General features: G+C 35.9%; 1 protein-coding gene across 1 annotated transcript; it reads left to right on the top strand.

The window, feature by feature from the left end:
• The first annotated feature begins 1338 nt into the window (after nt 1-1338).
• On the top strand, nt 1339-19118 carry LOC18442641 (double-stranded RNA-binding protein 7). The gene is made up of 4 exons (XM_011628123.3): nt 1339-1569; nt 13998-14257; nt 17107-17332; nt 18158-19118. Exons 1-4 carry the CDS (start codon nt 1545-1547, stop codon nt 18700-18702), a joined length of 1056 nt encoding a protein of 351 aa, XP_011626425.1. The 5' UTR covers nt 1339-1544; the 3' UTR covers nt 18703-19118.

The raw sequence follows: 19118 nt of genomic DNA, 5'->3' as shown, positions 1-19118 counted from the left end.
GTTTATAGATCTACTTGATTTTAACCAATTTTTTAAGTTTAAAATTTTATAACTAGTTATGATAATAAATATTTAGGCTATCCTACAAAAATTTAATACCAAAATTACATCTCATGATAAAAATGAGATGTGCGTCTTAATTTGATTGTTTAAAGTTGCTACCTTATACAAACCACACCCATTAAGTCATTTTATTATTTTACAGACACGGTTCTATGAGTCCATGTAGAAATGAGTCGCCTCTTAAAATTTTATTTTTGAGATTAATTTTTTACCAATACTTATTACCATTACATATATACAAGTATAAATATTTAATTTACATGAATAGATAAATTAATGGATTGGATTACCCAACCCAATCCAATTGGGTCTGGGCTGGGCCCAACCCGACCTCACTCTTGAGTCCATATTGCTGGACCCAAACTTAACCCTCAAGTCTAGAAAGTGGACCAGAACCCAAACTCAGATCGACCTGATCCATTGGGGTCATAGCCAGCACTGCCTCATTCGACAACCATATATCTTAGCAATTACAACCATAATTTTTTTGTCATTTATTTTATAGTAATTTGTGCAAATATCATTTGTTTTTTAATTATTTTTTAAAAGTATCTCCAATATTTTATAGCTTTCGTTTATGTCCATTTTTTTGAGAGCAATCTAGTATTTGGCTTTTATCTGTTAGTTTACATGTTGGATTGAGCTTAAATTTTATATATCCATACTTTTACTTTCTTTAAATTTTATACATCCATAAATTTAAAGCAAAATACCCAAAAAATTGCACACATATTTTGGTAACTTGATTTTTATTTAATTTTATTTATATTTTCGGACCAGAACCCAATTGACTGGCCGGTTTTGGCCTGATAGTGTGGTCAAACCAGAAACTTAATTTTCTTTTTTAAATTTAGAGATAAGAATTTTGTTTGGAGTAGGTTTTTAAGTGTTTTCTATTGTTTTGGAAAAGATTGGAAAATATTTTTGCTATAAATACTTATTTTGATATAAATTGATTTTTTTAAATCTATTTTTTACTTATTTTTTAATCTCATGTGGATGCATTTTGTTTACTTAAATGTAGTTTTCATACTTTTTGGATTTTTTTATTTTTTTAAATCTTTTTAACCTGGCAGGGACCTGCCTGATTAGGGTTGGCCGGGTTCCGTTCCCGGGTCGTTTTGTCTAACACTGGGCAATAGTAAAGAAATATGGATCACATTGAAATACTTGAAATGCTTTTAAAATTGTAAAATATAAAATATTATTAAAAATAAATTTGAAACTTGAAAAATATGTAAGAGATATTCGTAAATTTCGCAAGATCACGAAAATAACCATAAAGAAATTTCGTTTAATTTCACCGCTGCGAAACCAGTTGTGTGCGTCGCAAAACGAATTATCGGGGAAACGAATGAGGTTACGAGAGCCTACTCAAATCATATAAATATATTTTCTCTCTCTCTCACCTTATATTCCCATTTCGGGAAAGCAACGCTAGAGAGAGAGGAGCGAGAGCGGAGTTCTCCCCTGTTGGAAAAATGTTAAACGGCAATGGTTTTGCAGGTTTCTCTCTCTAAACTCTCTCTCTCTGGTTTCTCTTTCTAAACTCTCCCTCTCTGGTTTCTCTCTCTATTTTTCTGCCCCTACTCTCTCTCTCTCTCTCAGTGTCGTTTCATCTCTGAATTCCCTCTCTCTCTATCTATTGTTCTATATTTCCTTCTTGTTACTTCCCCTCCATCTCTCTCTTCCTCTCTCTTTCTCCCTTGTTATTCGTTTTTCAGCAATATTTGTGCTTTTTTTAATTTCCTTTTATATTTAGGATCATTATGCTTTACACGATATGCAACAGTCTGTTTCTTCGATATGTTTATCAGTGATCAGATGATTTATTCTACTTGTTTGACTGCTTAAGCTCATGCCTTTGTGCATCATAATCTTAGTGTGTCTCTGTCGCTCTCTTTATCGGTATCTTTCCTGTATATGCTGTGTTTGTGGTCATGGGTTGTGATTTTTAGGTTTTCAAAGGAATGTATTAGACGAGGAAACTAGAAAAATCGGGAGTTTTTTTTTTTTTGCAAAGTTTGCTCACCTAATTAGCTGGAAGTTTAGAAAATCCATAATTAAGAGGACTGATAGCACAGAATGCAATTTAGTGGGATATCTGGTTTTTGTTTAAGGTTAGGTGTGTAGATTAAATGTGTTTTTGTTTAAGGCTAGGTGTAGATTAAAGGAGAGAGTCATAGAGATTCTAAAATGATATCATGATATAATGCATTTTAGAATTGAATAGAAGGTTGGCAGTAATGTAATGCAGCCACTGATCATTATAAAACAAAATGCAGTCTATTCTAGATTGAGTATATCATATAGAAGTTGCAGATTAGTGAACCACAGCTCATAGCACATTGGTGGTTGACATTTGTTCGTAATGCTCGGTGATTGTTTATGTATAGGATTAATGCTTCGGAGAAACAGCAGAAATGTCGTTGTTTTCTAGATAAACAAGCAAACAATAGTTGCCTTGTGAACAAATTTATGGTACTTTATTTTGCCAGAGAATTGGGTTGTGATTATTTTTATCCTTATTTTCTACTTTTCACATGAATAGCACAAGAGTAAAAAAAAAAACGAAAAGAAAAAGTACATTCCGCTCTGTTATCATTCATTTTGGTGATGTATATGTAGGATTAATTGTCTGTCATTTGAGTCTCAATTTGAACACTAGATGCTCCCACACACTCCCAAAGAAAAAAGAAGAAAGGAAAGAGTTTATTATTAATGGTTAAAAAAGTGCTATAGAGTGAGAAAGACTGTCTGAAGGAGGTGCTTTCCATTTTTCTTTTGGTCAATATTTTCAATGACTTCTTGTGGCCATTTTTTTCTTGTACCATTTGGTAGCATTCATTTTGGAGCCACCAAAGAGGGCTCACTGGAATTTCATGGATTTATATGGATTGTTGAGGAAGGCCTTTGATCAGGTGTTCATTCTTTGTGCCATCAATAGAGAACCAGCTGGGTTTAAACTTTTACAACAAAAGCACCTATAATACATTTCAGGTTTGCTTTTATTTAAGGGATTATATAGTATGATACCATTTATCTTTGTTACAAGGAGGTCACAATTACTCCTAGCCATTAGATGCTGAATTGGATGGCTTTGGCTGTACTATGAAGTTCGAGAGAGTTTGTTTTGAACTTCGAGTCTAGTCAATGACACACTCACAACCTCCCAATTTGAAATATGACAGACAAGTGTGACTGTGACCTCCTTGTACTAAAAGTAAATGGTCTCTTTCTATACTTTTCTTTTATTTAATTATTCCCTAATTATTATATAAAAAAGGGGATTTGCTAAGTAGTGACTGTTTGTTTTATAAATAGTGAACTGGTAATAGATTTGACTCCCATTGTTAGTGTGTTCTAGAAGTAGGTGTAATGTTAGCAACTATGTGTAGTTTCCTGACATGTAGTGTTATTTAGTGCTCGATGCACCCATGAAGCATTAAATCCACCTCTTGTATCTACACTGTCATGCTCTCATGTGTTTGTTTGTTTGTTTGTTTGTGTAGTATATGTGTGTGTACTTGCATATATCCACACATAGACATTATATGGATCGTCTAGTGTGTATGTTAATGTTGAAAGTGTTGATATTTCACTCCGTTCACCAAATAAAAAAAGAGGTTTAAAAGTTGATTCCATACTTGGACCTGCAAATTGAATGAGATAGGAATAATAGTGCAATGTAGACTCTCCATCTCCCCTCTACACGTGTTGACACTTAGACACATGTCGACACACTTGTACTCGTGTTCAACACGTTAGCTATACGTGTCGGGTGGGATTGTTGAAATTCAGTACGTATCATCACTTTATATAAAAGCGCCGTCAATTTTTGACAACTGAAGGCTCGTGGCCTGTAAGTAGACTGGACACTTTTAGTACAGGAGAACCCCATTCCATTCCTATGATGTTCTTTTGGAAGTGGGCTTTTAAAATACCATGATGTTATTTTTCTAAGGTGGGCTTTTAAAATAGCGTCTCATGAAGCAAAGATACTTGTTTGATGTTAGCAAATAGTAATTATAATAGTAGCTTTATTTGATAATAAGACACCTTATTTGAAGACAACAATTGTTTGTGAAAGGAAATGTCAATTTGTTTTTTAATTTTAGAAAGTTTTATAGATTTTGAAATGTTTGGTGGCATTTGAGCTTGGTTCACTATAGGAAAATAATAGTTCTACTAACACAATTATAAAAAATATTGACAATATTAATAAAAACAAGTATGTCTATATCCTTTTTTGCATAGACCAAAGTACTAGACACTCAAGACATGTACTAGACATGACACCTGTGTCCGTGTCCATGTACACTGCTGCTTATGCTCTGTTTGGTTAAATCTTGGCCGAATATGACTGTAGAGCATCAAGTAATAGTCGAATTTGGCAGAGTCTGGCTGAATCCCTGATAACAATGATCTGTGATCCAATGGCTGTGAAAGTCAAGCTGACTTGGGTCAATCCTTAGCAGCCACTGACAAACACGTATTATACCATGAAAACACACTCTATAAATACACAAAGCAAATAGATATAGAGGACATGCATAAATTTACATAGATATGCTGGTATCTTCTTGTTTATATGGCCATATGGACACATTGTTTGTGTGTAGTTTGTGTCTTTCATTTTTGAGAGAAGATAACTTTAGTATGTGTCTTTCGTTGTACCTGTATTTATGTTATATCTTTCAGTTCATGCTTAAAAAGCACAATCTGCTCATTCACTTGATCAGCTATGAAACGGAAAATTTTGGTCATCTCTATTCTGGCTTTTCTTGGAAATAGTGATGGCATATTGTCTTAAGCAAATTCGATGAATATGAATGCAATTATCTATTGCTATAGCATGAAGCAATAAATATTACAATTCTTTTCATGTTCTCTGTGTAACATATTCATAGAAAATATGTAGTGAATTTGAAAAAGTAGCGAGATCATATGCAAAGAATAAGTTATTGATAGAGATTCTGTAGATAACATTCTTTATTTATCAACTTGTGTGTGTTATCTTTATGCAAAAGCCACTGCTAAGAAGTGTAGGGTGATTATTTATCAGCTATTGGAATTTAGATGCAATATTTTTTTGGTTGAAGGTTTTTTTATCAATGGAACAAGGTTCGCAGGGAAAGGAGATTAAGAATTGTAATCAAATGCTAGATTCTAAATATTTTAGGGCAATAGGCCTGAACCCCTAATCTTTAAGTACAAGCTTAGGGATAGTTTTCAGATTTCCCATCCCTAAAAACCATCTCATTTTTTCCACAGCAAGTGGAATTACAGTACACTGGGAATCCGTGCCAATAAAGTTGGAGAGTTGGTGTCACTGAATTACTTGGGACTGGCAACCTGCCAGTTCTGGACCCCCAACTTGCTGGCAGCCGTGTATTAGAGTAAACCTCCCAGCTTAACATTCAGACCAGGGTGGTTTCATGTTGGATTTAGCCCTAATTCTGGTTGAATCAAGCTGGACACGTCAAGTCGACAATTAATTTTATATTTTCTCCAACAGTGGAAACAAAACGAAAGTTCTGTTTTCTGGTGGGTAGCCTTAAAAGAGGGCTATACTCCTATCTTCTATTCTTTATCAGATCTGAAAATTAGAAGACCAAAGGAACTCCTAGGAAACTCAGATTAGTGAGATACTATTTGGTTTTTCACATTGGACGTTGGGAATGTAAGTTTTGGATCTTCTAGATCAAAAGTCCAACCTCCTAGAAAGTTTGAGGTTCATTTTCGTTATTTTTGCTTCCATTTCTGGTGATTTGTCACTTAGATTTCTTTGCTTTGATAAATTGGACAGATCTGGTACAAACCAACATTGAAATTGGGGATAAGGCAATATTTAATTTGTTTCTGGAGTTTAAAATGCTATAGTTGAATCTGATTCGGCCAAATATCACTAGATATATAGAGATATATATATAGTGATGTTTTTGTAGGTTTAATATCTTTGTTACATGCAGAAATCAACTCATCAAATATGCTAAGGGAAGTGTCCCTAAACGCACACTAGTTGTGCTTCAACTAGCCGCTCCACCCCGATCAGATCCCTTTGATGATCATTCCTTTGATCACCTTTGTACGCCCACACAATGTTGCTCATCCCCTCCCACATTCTTTTTTCTGTTTCTCCACACCAATTTTTGTACCCCCTCTTTAGAGATCAATTTTGTAACACTCTTTTCTGAAATACAAGTTAACATTATAATGAAAATGCTGAGAAATTCATAGGTAATAGTAATTTGTATTTTTGTTTTTTGAGAAAACCATTTTATCCTTTTAAATGCTGTTGTGAACCATATTGGTGCATTTTTCTCTTAGGGCTGCCTGATCAAGGACTTCAAGGGACCCAAGTAATAGTCATGAAATCCATGGATGTGGCCATGAGATGGAAATTTCTCTTTTCTTTTGAGTAATAATCTTTATAAGGATGCAAACTAATGTTTTAAAACCGGAGCTAGGTTTAGACTCAGGCAAGACCCAGGCCAAGTCGGCTTGCTGAGTTTCCCCAAGTACTAATTAAAAAAAAAGTGAAAAATAAGAAACAATTCTGAAAAATAGGGAAAATGTGAATTTTGAAAAAAAGAAAAGAAAAGAGAAGAAAATTTGTATGTATATGGAGATAAAAATAGAGTACTTATAGATAAGTAGTGTTTACAATAGCCAGTCATGTATTCAATGGTCCAAATTGGAGTACATAACAATGATCACATTTTCATATTTATAGGAGCATGCCAAATTATGAATGTACCTTGAAAGGGACTCAAACTATAATCAATATGAACGACTCCAACTAAAACCAATATTAATGGCATTGAAGATCATGGTCATCTCTACTCTCTCTGTAACAGTTCAGGAAGGACTCTGCTCATTGGGTAACTTGGTAGACCCTCCTAATCCAAAATCCCCAAGGTTAGCTTAACCCTCTTGCTCGCTCGCACCATATTGCTTGTGCTTGTGCTTGCACTTAGGGGCCCCTTTTTCTTCATCATCTGCTTTAGTGGCTTCATCATCGTCATCATATCTTACTCCATCTTCCCCTTGCTCCTCAACTTCCACCTGTGCCAACTTGAAAATCTTCATTCCTACCTTCCTCTCTTTCCTTGTCAATGGGCCTATTGACTCCTTCACTTCTACCATCCACTCATTTGCTAGATCTTCTACAAAGTGGTGACCCAAACTGATAGATCCTGTCTTCCCCCTCCTCAACTGCTGCTTTCAGAGGTTTATGTTGCAAGGGACATAGACCAGCTTATGAAGCTTGACTGCAGTCAACCTGTTTCTATTTGGCGTGTGGATCCACTAAAATACCTCATGCCCTGTTGCCGAACAAATTTGGCTAAGCATCTTGATCGCAATACTTTATAGGTGGGGAGCTCTAATGCTATGTATTTCTCACCACTTCAGTGAAAAGCAAAAGGAACTCATAAGAAAAGAGTCAAATGATTGTAAAAGAATGTGCAACACAATAGTGTAGGTCTACCACAGGAACTTGAGATGGACTAGCCAAGTGCTGGGTTTTCTAGCCAAAGTTTGTTAGAAATTTCCCTATCAATATATATACAGAGAAAGCTAAGATAAAAATTTGAGGTTTAGTGGTTTACAAATGTGGTAAATGCCTGAACTTGGGCAAACTTTTTCGCAAAAATGTTTTTCTTACCTCCTTGAAGCTTCAATTTGCATTTTTCCATCTCGCTTAAATAATTTGATGCAATATTTCAATTCCTCCATGATCTCTGGGTGGGTTGATTGTCTAGGGGCATAGAAGTATGTAAGGTTAAAGAAGAAACCTAGATAGCACATGCATTTAAGACAATATCTCATGATTAATAACATGAATGCTCACCGATCAATCATCCATAAGCATGTAATCCACTAAATGGTTGTACCCATTAAATGCTTAAATGGTAAACTTTTTTACTTGCTGGACCTATTGGTTAATGCCACTGCTTCATACAAGAACCTTATAACAATCTTCCCATTGGAGTCCGTCATCTTCAAAATTGCTACTAGATGAGTTGTAGCCATTACAATCTGCTCACACCTATCCCAGAACCTCATACTATTTATTATCACTTCAACTTCTCTTGCAGTTGGAGTCCCTTAAAGTGCCGCTGATCGATTCTTTGGAAGCAAAATCTTTTTAAGTCCAACTTGCTACCTGACTATCGAATAAATGGATAAGTACAAGGTATCGAATCATGAGATGGCTGGCTTAATTAGCCCCCTCCTTTCTCATCAATAATAAAACCCACAGATGGCTCCACATGAATTTGGTAATAGTTTTTTCCCTTCTCAACATAGTCTTTTTCTTGCTTAAGTTGCCAGATATATTCAACATCAGGTCGATGATATATTCGACATCAGGTCGATGCAGGGGACTACACAGGGACTCCAAACCAAGTGCTTCCTCTTCCTCATCAGCCTCCTTTTTGCATTGTCTTCTTCTTGCATTGTTAAATATGTTCTGGACTAATGCATTCCTCACCAACAACCTTCGCCACATCAAATAGAAGCTTGAACAATAGGCTCCTCCCCTTTACCTTATCAGAGGCATCCAACACTTCTATAGAAGATTATATCTTGTGGACAATATACCAGAAAATTCATCAGTGTTCTCCCATTTATGTCCTTCGGCCACCTCCTCCACCTCCTCATTCAAGCAGGGCCAACTAAGTTTATATTCAATGAGGGTGCTTGATTCCAGACCCTACATTAGCTATTGTGGATCATGGGCTCATAGTGCTTGCTTTGGATTGCCTTAAAAGGGGTGACAACATCATAGAACATCGGATTTACCTTCATCATGCACTTCCTTATAGCCTCAGCGAAGCTGGACTTGATGGTCTGCTCCAGTGTTTCAAAAAGCGCTAGGCAGCACCTAGGCGGTCGGTGTCCAGGTCATCTAGCGCCTAGGTGGGCGCCCAGAACCTGAGCGGCCCAGTGATTTTTTTTTTTAAGGTTTTTCTCTCTCTAAAATAGCCTCTAATGGGTTTTAGGTTCATTTGAAACCTAAAACCCACAATTTTGCACCTTTAGTATTAAAAAAAGGACCCAAAATGACCCAAAAATAGCCTCAATGAGTGGCATTTCTGCCCCTGTGCGGCCGCCTAGGCGGGCGCCCGAGGATACCCGCCTAATTTGGTCGTGTAGTCGCCCAGGCCTTCTGGACCGCCTCGGCGGCTGCCCAGGCCTTTTGGACCGCCTCGGTGGCTGCCCAGGCGTTGGGCGGTCCGCTTTTTGAAACACTGGTCTGCTCTGATGATGGCTTTACTAGGAAAGGGTCAATTCAACCTTGGGTAGGTTCTGTGTGTTGGGTATGTTGCGTGGGTTGAAGAGGTGGTCTAGCCTACCATTCTCCATCGTGCTCGTAGACTTGAATATACCTTGTGGACAAGCCCTGATATCATCATTAAATGGGCCTATAGCTAGTAGGCCTTGACAACCTTCTGCATCCAAACCTTCCCACATAGCTTATGCTAGTCCCTGAGGATGTCTTGCCTCCAAACCTCCCAATATGGTTCTGCTAGTCCCAGTGTTACATGGTCACTGGTACTATTATCGATGTCCAAAATGTGTCTGCAATGCCTACTTCTTTGGCCTAAAAAGCAATTCGGCTGGACATGTCTATATATTTTATTTTGTAATAAAATATTATGTTTATAGAGTATTTTCCCTTATTTGGTTTTTATATGAAAGCTTGGCAAAGTGATAAGAGGGGAGGGTTTTTATGTAAACTATCCCATGTTCAAGCGGAGGAGCGTTGTTTTATTTAGTATTAATTCATAGAAGTAACATTGATTGGTGTATATATTCTTAAAATTTTCCTTACGAGTTCGAGTTGGACCTCAAGCTCCTCATCATCTTCCCCCTTTTGCTTGGGCGCAAAGTTGAAATTACTAAAAGTAAACATTGTAAGATCAATAACCAGTCCTAGAGTGACCAATAATTGATTCCCCAATGTATTTTTCCCGGGATCAACTTGATTTGATGTTAACCAATGTTTCTTTCGACTTGAAATGTAGATCTCAAATACTCGGATTTTTGTGAAATTGGTGAGTTTTTATTTGCAAACCTTGTTCAAGAAAATTATAGAGGGCTCTGAAACAGCCGAGGGCTAAGAACATATGTTTGGATGTTGCGAGTCTCGCTGACCTCTGCTAGGACTCGGGGACTTGCCCAATTCCTATTCGAACCAGGAATTGGCCTAGTCCCTATAGGGACCCAGCTGGTTCTATTTAATTGGCTCGGATTCCCCCATTTGGGACCCTCCTGACCAGCACCCTGCCAGCTCCGAGTGACTCAAATGTGTCCGAGCCTGAACACTGAGTTTTGATACACTGCTGCACGGTTTAAACAAGTTTAGGCTGTTATGGTAATAAGAAATTCCATCTTTTCACTGAGTACACATGTAAACTGAAGTTAGCACCTAAATACTTGCAAACTAGCTTTCCTTGGACTTGAACAAAATCAATAGGCTGAAAGTCTCATAGGGTCTCTATTGCTGAGAAAAGTTCCATCCATTCTCTGTTGATGTAGAAGTCCCTGAGTCACATCTGTTTGTGTCCCATGTTGCACTATTACAACAGACTTTACTATGTGTGAGAACTCGTTGGTTTAAACATGACAAGCCAATTTTCAAGTTGTAACCATCTTAGGGCTTGCCCAAAAGTCATTGTTGTGGACGCCAAGGAATATGGTGCATGCTCCCAGGCACATGCTAGGCCATATTATGAATCGATTTGACTTTCTAAGTATGTCGTTTTCTCTTACAAAATCTCAAAATATGCAATTCTCTTCCTCATTTTGCAGTCCCATTCTCCTTCCTTCCTCATGTTATATTCACCACATTAGAGAAATTGATGATGTTTTTGTTCCATCCTTGAGTTGGGCAGCTATGGTCTTGTATCACTTTTTGCTGAATCTTTTCTTCCCCTCTTGGGGTTGGTCCTGTCGGATTTCACTTTTCTATGGCACACGTTTCTGGCTCCTTGAACCTTACTTGTTTATAGTTTTCTTGGCCTTTTGACAAAATTGTTGAAGATTTGTATGGAATGATGTTTTTTCACATTATCTTCTATAGAGCATGAGTATGGTGTAGTAACATTTGTGGCTGGTGACTCTTGTAAGAACCCTTTTTAGTCACATCATTTTGGCTTGCATTCGGTTGTAACAAAGGTTTCAGGACCAATATGTATCTTGATCTGGGTTTTTTTTTTTTTTATTTGTTTTCTGATGGAGTTGAAATAGAGTCATATTATTGTCCTGAACAGTAGTTGTTAGGAGTGGGCACAATAAGTATGTTGAAAACTTAAAGAAAACTTTAAAAATAACTTAAATGTAATTTTATTGAATATTTATTAGGGAATTGTGAAGCACAAATAAACAAGTACTTTTTTTTCTCTTTTTTTTTTTTGGGTTTTGTGTGTGTGGTTTTTTTTGGGGGGAGTGCACCAGGAGATGGGGATGTGCAACAGTTAGAGGTGCTCGACCATAAACTTGATGAGGGAAAATTTGGGGCTTCCATTGCCAAAACATGAAACATATATCATTTGAATCATACTAAACTACACACATGATATGTATGAAAATGGGGGCATCCACCATTAAATCAGAAAGTATATCATACACTTCATCATACATCACAACAAGGTGAGGGAGGAATGAGTTCAGGGCCTTGTTGCCTGACATATGTATGGTCAAACTGCTCTGTAAATAGTAATAATATCTAGAAGAAAAGTGTTAATTGTTTCAGCCATGCAAGTCTCTAATGGATATTAAACAATAAAATTGCCTTTCTCAATTCAGAGGTGCCCTGTGGAAGCTAAAGCAGAAAATCACTATCCTTTTTGTACTTGAACCTGTCATCATTTCGTCCAGATATTTTTGCTTGGGAAAGAAGGTAAGAAGGTCTATGTATTTGATTATATAGGTATATCAATAGAACTGGTCTAAGAAGGGTGAGGACCTTAAACTTTCCCTTAACCTATCCTAAGCCCGGGTAAAGGAGGTGGGTTGTGTTTGGTAGGCACCCAATGTAAAATTTTGTCAAAACTTTTCAGGATCCTAAATCGACGATATCTGCTTATGCTAAGGCGTTTCCTGTAAGCAACGTGCTATACCAGGGGCCTCATTGAGGCTATGGCACTTGACAAACCAGGATTTGTGTAGCCGACCCAAATAGTTAGGAAAAGGCTTTGATTGTAATGAGGTATATCAATAGAATATTTTGATATTTCCATGGTTATCAACAATCTTCCTAATCTAATTTAGATGTTCTTGGATAACAGCGAGAAGTGAGTTCCATTTTAGCTATATAAATTCTTTGCCCTTTCAAGGTTATAACTCTATTGCGAGCAAGAAGATATTTCTTGGATAAAGGGTATAACAGGTAATTCATGATACGATAACATGATTGAATCTTTAGGCATGCAAACATATAGGACTCTCCAAGGTTTTATAATTTTGGACAATCCAACCTATTAGTTGTGCGTCAGATGTCATGAATACCACAGATTCGATCTTGCATATTTATGGACTGGCGATTTCACTAATTCGAATTTTTCCCAAAGTGAATAATAGAGGAACAATCTGTTCACAGTGTTCTTGTTTCTGATGATTTGATTTACACTAGCAGTAATCAAAACAAACAAAGAAGTTAAGTGAACTGTGATTCATGGTTACAAAAATGACAGATTTCAAACTCATGAAACAATTTGTTCAAATAGAAGGAGGCAAAACAATTTTTTTTTAATTTGTCAAGGAAACCATATTAATAAATCTAAGAAAACTTATGATGGAAACTCATAGGTATACTTTCATTTGTGACTCCACAAATGCTCTTTATTGGCAATAGGTCAAATGGTAATCACATCTCCTTTTCGTAAGTCAAACTGTCAAAATGACCTACTCAGATTTGTCTTGAGGAATCCCATGGCCTATGCTGTTTTATAGGCCGTGTGCTCATAAGATCTTTTCGGATATATCTGCATCTTTGTGTAAGGTTTGTCTATAGGCTTTGTGCTTTGAAGGGTTGTTAAGGTCATATTATGCCATGGGTCTGTCTATAGTTAGCAACCCCTTAAAATATAAAGTTTAATATTATAATGGGTTATGATGGTTGTATTTAATAAAATATTGTTTTTTTCTTTGGTGAAAATTTTATTCGCTATAGGTAGTTTAATTGTTGAATAGGAATTTTCACAAAAGAACAATTTCATTTTGAAATCAAGTGTAAACTTTAATACAGTTACTATTGTTCTTTAGTGAAAATACCAACTATATCCTTATCAAGATGACAAAGTACTCGTTGTCTTTTAGTGATAATTACACATGCGCCCTTACTTGATGACCAAGCTACAAATAGAAAAAGGTTTTTAGTAAACATCACCACAAATTTATTAAACTTACCCTTCAGAACCTATTTTAATCTTACCCTTTTGTATTTTTAAGGGTTGGTGTGTGTGTGTGTTGACCATTAAGGTTCTAGAACATTATAACCATGTAATTAACATCAAGGGTTTGCATTTAGTTGAAGATAATGATATGAAATAGAAATCTGAAAGCTAGAGTGGAAATTGGCCTTCCCCAAAATGTTATGCATTAAAGGATGGTATTTCAATGCCCATAAAGTAGGGTTTGATAATCTGGCTGACTTGAAAACCTTATCTGTTCATCATCTGTTCTTAGCTGAGAAACTCTCACTCATGTCAATTAGGAGGGGGTGTATGCTGGAGGGTGGTATTATAAAGTATATGTTCCATTAGGAGCTGTGTCCATTTTCTATTTTTTCTTCTTAATATCTTTTTCTTTGGTTCTCTACAATTGTGACTACCTTTGTACATGCCAATTCAGGGGTTTCAAATAACGATTGTGTTCAAAAGTTATGTTAGTTTCTTATTTCTATTTGTTTATGTCAACCTCAGGGGTCTCAAATTGCTATGTATTCAAGAGTCGATTGCAAGAATATGCACAGAAAGCCGGCATTCCTACTCCTGTATATGAAACTGTGAAGGAAGGACCTTCTCACGAACCAATCTTCAGGTCTAGTGTAACTATAAATGATGTTAAGTATGATTCTTTACCTGGGTTTGCAAATCGAAAGGCCGCAGAGCAGTCAGCGGCTGAGGTTGCTCTCATGGAGTTGCTTAAATCAGGCACTATGGATTGCATTCCTCATCCAGTTGTAAGTTCATCTAACCTTCTAATGGTATACTAAAATACTAGCTAGTTCTTGAAAGTACCATTTTTGTGTGCGAAGATTATCAAAAGATATTGTCCTTAATATTGCAGAACTTTTTACCTTTTGTTTGAAATATATCCTAGGTATATTTTGAGAAATAGATTTAACTTAGATGTAAAACTTTTGAGAAATTAAAGTGATAAAAGGTGTACAAATATTAAGCCTACAGAAACTAAAACTAGAAGGGAGAAAGTTTCTTTCTTTTTTAAATGTTCATTTTAATGTTTATATTTTTGAATTTTTCATTTTTATTGACTTCTTTCTTTCTCGAATGTTTTCAATAGATTTTGTACGTTCCCAAGAATTTCCCCATTGAAAACTAAAATTTTAGAAGGGTCGTGAGAAAAAATTTCACCTATATATTCTTAAGCACATGCAACCTAATGAATACTGTGGAGAAACTAGCACGGCTGTTCTACAAAAATTGCTTATCAATATTTGCTTAGTTGTAGGGAAGACCAAGGAAATCTAGAAAAATTGCCAAAAGAGCCATCTCATGGAATTTATCAAATTGCCCATAAACTTTCTGAAAATCCTTGACATACTTGTGGATATGCTTATGTTCTATTGTTTAGTTTTTATCTCCTTGTGCTTTTTTTTCATATTGTGTAAGTGTGTGTGTGCGTGTGTGTGTGTGTATGGGGAATGATCTCATGTCACCATGTCATTGTAATATAATGAAACCACACTTCTAGAAATCCAAGTTTGTGGCATTTGTATGACCCCAAATTTTGCACACACACTCTCTTCATCCCAATAATCAATTCCTAAAAAAATTTCAATTTGTGCCTAGGTATAGCCAAAATCAGTCTCCTCCAACAATGAATCTAGATCATCTAATTGGTGAATTTTAAGACTAGGCCTCTATGAATTTAAAATCAATTTTTTCTTTTTCAAGCTTGTTAATCTAATTAAAGCTATTTAAAAATTTTGGAAAGGAAAAGATCTTCTAAGGCCTAAATTTAAGCATCTCACTAAAATAGACTATCTATGTTAATTGGGCTAAAAAACACTTTCTAGGTTATGTTTTCAAATTTTGCTTTTTTAATTGTTCATTACAATGAAATGAGTGTATACGTGGAAATTGGGGTCAAACTAATGGGCCTAACATGGTTTTTGAAGGTTGATTCGTTATATTACTACAAAATTGTTGCATGAAATTACTCCCTATGTGTGTGTGTGGAAAACATAAAAAAGCACTTATGAGTGAAGTTTTATAGTATTTCACTCATGGCTCATCTCTGTCTATAGTCTATCAAAAACACTCATGAGTGAAGTTTTACGGTATTTCATTCATAGTTCATCACCGTCCATAGTCCATCAAATGATCACGATTGCTTAATTTTAATTATTATTTTTAATTAATTAAAAAAATTAATTATTTTAATTTTAAGTATTAGAATTTTAATTATTTTTTTACAAAACTGATTGACCTCAAATGTTGTGGGTGTGCGTACCTTATCGAGGCACATTTAAATAAAATGTAAAAGGTAATTCAAATAATAAGACTGACCAAATTACCCCTATTAATATTTCAGGGGTATTATCATCATTTTATTTATTTTTATAATTATTTGTAAATATTTTTTTAGGTGCGAGTTGGTTAGAGGTACACACCCAAAATTTCAGATGAATATGATTTATAGAAAAATTATTAAAATTCAAATACTATCAAACAACCATTACCCTATGATGGACTTTAGATGGTGATGAGCCATGAGTGAAATACAGTAGAAATTCACTCATTAGTGTTTCTAAGTGTTTTCCTATATATATATATATATATATATATATATATATATATGATCATGTCAGCCCGTGGGCTGACTGCTATAGTGTCAGCCAATAGCCCAGATTGAATTTGGGCCGATCTAATGGTTACGACCTCATTTCGTATTTGAATTTTCATTTTTTTCTACAAATCCAAATCACTTGAAATTTTAAGCATTCATTCTTCTCATCAAGGCGCACTTAATAAAAATATATAAAAAAAAAATTCATAAAATACAAATTAATCAAAATACCCTTGAAACGTATCGGGGGTATTTTGATCAATTTATATTTTACGAATTATTTTTTTATTAGATTCTCCTATTTTTGAATAATAGACGCTCAAAATTTCAAGTGATTTGGATTTGTAGAAAAAAAATGAAAATTCAAATACAAAATGATGTCGTGACCATTAGATCGGACCCAGATTCAATCTGGGCCGTTGGTTGATACTGTTGCTGTTAGCCCGTGGACTAACAGGATATATATATATATATATATATATATATATATATGAGAAAGTATATAATGCGATCATTTACCTTTGTTACAAGGTGGTCACAATAAATCTTGACCATTGGATGTGAAATTGGGTGGCTGTAGTTATTTCATTGACCAAGTTCAAAAGAAATTTTTTCGAACTTTGTGACACACCTAAGCTATCAGATTTCACATCGGGTGGTTGTAAGTTATTGTGACCTCCCTATTCCAAAGGTATATATATATATATATATATATATATATATATGAGAGAGAATAAATTAGAAAAAAAAGGACAAAAGGTATCTGCCAATGAAGGGGAAAATACAGTGAGGTGAACATGCAAAGAACAAAGGATGAATCTCAGCATAGACACGATCTCTTGAGGCCGAGTCATACAATAAACACAAATAAATTTGGAGTATTGTGTGTGTGTGTGTGTGTGTGAGAGCCCAACAGAGAGAGAGAGCATGAGAGAGAGAGCGGGAGAGAGAGAGTCCTAATTCTGAACCTCTTGTTCTCTAATGGTATTTCTTGAACAGCATGAAACTGGCCTATGCAAGAATTTACTCCAGGAGTATGCACAGAAGATGAGCTACTCGGTTCCATCATACACATGTACAAGGGACAGCAATTCAAATATTAGTTCCTTTGTGTGTACAGTGGAGATTGGAGGTATTCAATACATCGGTGGGGCTGCAAAGACGAAGAAAGAAGCAGAAATTAAAGCTGCTCGGACGGCTCTCTTAGCTATCCAATCTAACAATTGTAAGTATTCTTACCATGCAATGTTGGTCCAATTTTGTGGCGATTTTCGCGGTGGAGAATTTCTTATTGAGTATATTTTTTTTTGAGACTTTCAAGTTTTGGGTTTTCTTGAGGAATTTCTGAAAAAAGAAGCAAAGGAAATTAGAAGAGAAAATAATAAGAAGAAAACAAAAAAAGGAAGTTTTCCATTATGTTTCTTTTAAATTGAGGACTCTATTATTGTGAATTTATCGTTTTTGTTCGCTTATGACATTATATTGACTTTAGGCATGAAATTTATCTAAAAAGAACTTTCACAACAAAGTAAATAATGGAGAGTTTATTGTGAGATTAAGGCAAGCATTCCCTTTCAGAACCCTGGATAGTTTTCCAAGATTGTAAAAACTATGATATCTCCTAGTTAGGGGTTTAATGGACTAATGATTATCACAGTATAGACCTCATGTGGTGAGGTCTAGGCGTACAATGCCCTATATACATCCATTTGTTGGTACATATTGATACAATGGTCTGAAGGGCCTCTGGTTTATGGCGCTCTATGCTGGAGCTGCATCTACTCTCCAGTTTCATAAATAGATGGTTAGAGATTAAATGTGCCCTGGATCTTGTCTCCTTGGGCCCCAATTCCAATTAACATCCGACCATCCTGTAGTGGGAACTGACAAGGGATGCAGCAGTGAAGTACCATACCATATACTATGATCCTTTTGAACTAGTTTTACTTTCAAGTATTTAATCTATGTAGCTCATTCTTTTCGAAATTTATTTTATTCCATTTCTTATGACCACAATCTCATATATTTACCTTTTTTTATTTTTTGACAGCTGAGACCTCGAATAGCGGATCTGTCTATACTGTTCTCCCTGGTAATAAGAAGGAAAAAGTTTCTGATGGGCGATCTGAGACACCTGCACCTCTAAAAACAAAGAAAAAAAAAAGCAAATTTAAGAAGGGATCTCAGAGGAGGCACCCTCGTTTTAAGGGGGGGTTAAAGGTCTCCGAAAATGAGCAAGAGAAGCTAGGCCCCACTGATGGGTCAATTGTTAAAACTGAAGGTTTTGGTGATGTGGTAGGTGCGGAGGCACGAGCCAATGATAGAGAACACTTAAAGCCGGATGAAGCAGTAACAAGAGAAAATGGGGAGCGATGCCATCAACTTGAGCATGAAACAGAGAAGGCATCAACTGACAGGGACATACCTAACGGACTTAAAGGATTTGATCACACACCAATAAGCGTGGAGCCATTGGGAGCTCAAACTTCGTCTGTGAATGGAGATTTAGGAGAGAGGGTTGAGATCAATAGTAAGGGCCAAGGAGCTGCCATGGAGGGGTTGCCTGGCGTAACACCAAATCTCAGTGAGGACTGATCCTGCCTAGTTCACATGGCATCGCCATTTCACTTACTTGACCATACATATCAATGCTTGCTAACATGCCTACAAAGAGGATTAGTTGTTGGCCATCCCGTGAGTACACTTGAAAGATTTTCTATAGAAATTTTAGCACACGGATAGAGTTTTGTGAAGAAGTTGACGTTGAATAATTATCAATTTCTCCAGAAAATATAGAGAATTAGGAGTAGAAGGCCTAGCTTTTGAATCAGGTTTTGGCATCTGATGTATCCTTCTGTCTTCTGTGAAAGTGCATGCTTCGAGTCCTAGGACTTGAACCATGGACAGTTTCGGGTGATATCTATGATGGAATGATTGTTTTGGTAGGTATTATTTTGATTTGCTTTTGGGGTTACATTTTTCAGGAATCACAAGCTCGCAATATTTGTTAA

Source organism: Amborella trichopoda, chromosome 13, assembly GCF_054954075.1.
Source record: "Amborella trichopoda isolate Santa Cruz 75 chromosome 13, AtrichopodaSantaCruz75HAP2 v2.0, whole genome shotgun sequence".
Lineage (NCBI taxonomy): Eukaryota > Viridiplantae > Streptophyta > Magnoliopsida > Amborellales > Amborellaceae > Amborella > Amborella trichopoda.
This window is presented reverse-complemented; position numbering and strand designations above follow the sequence as displayed.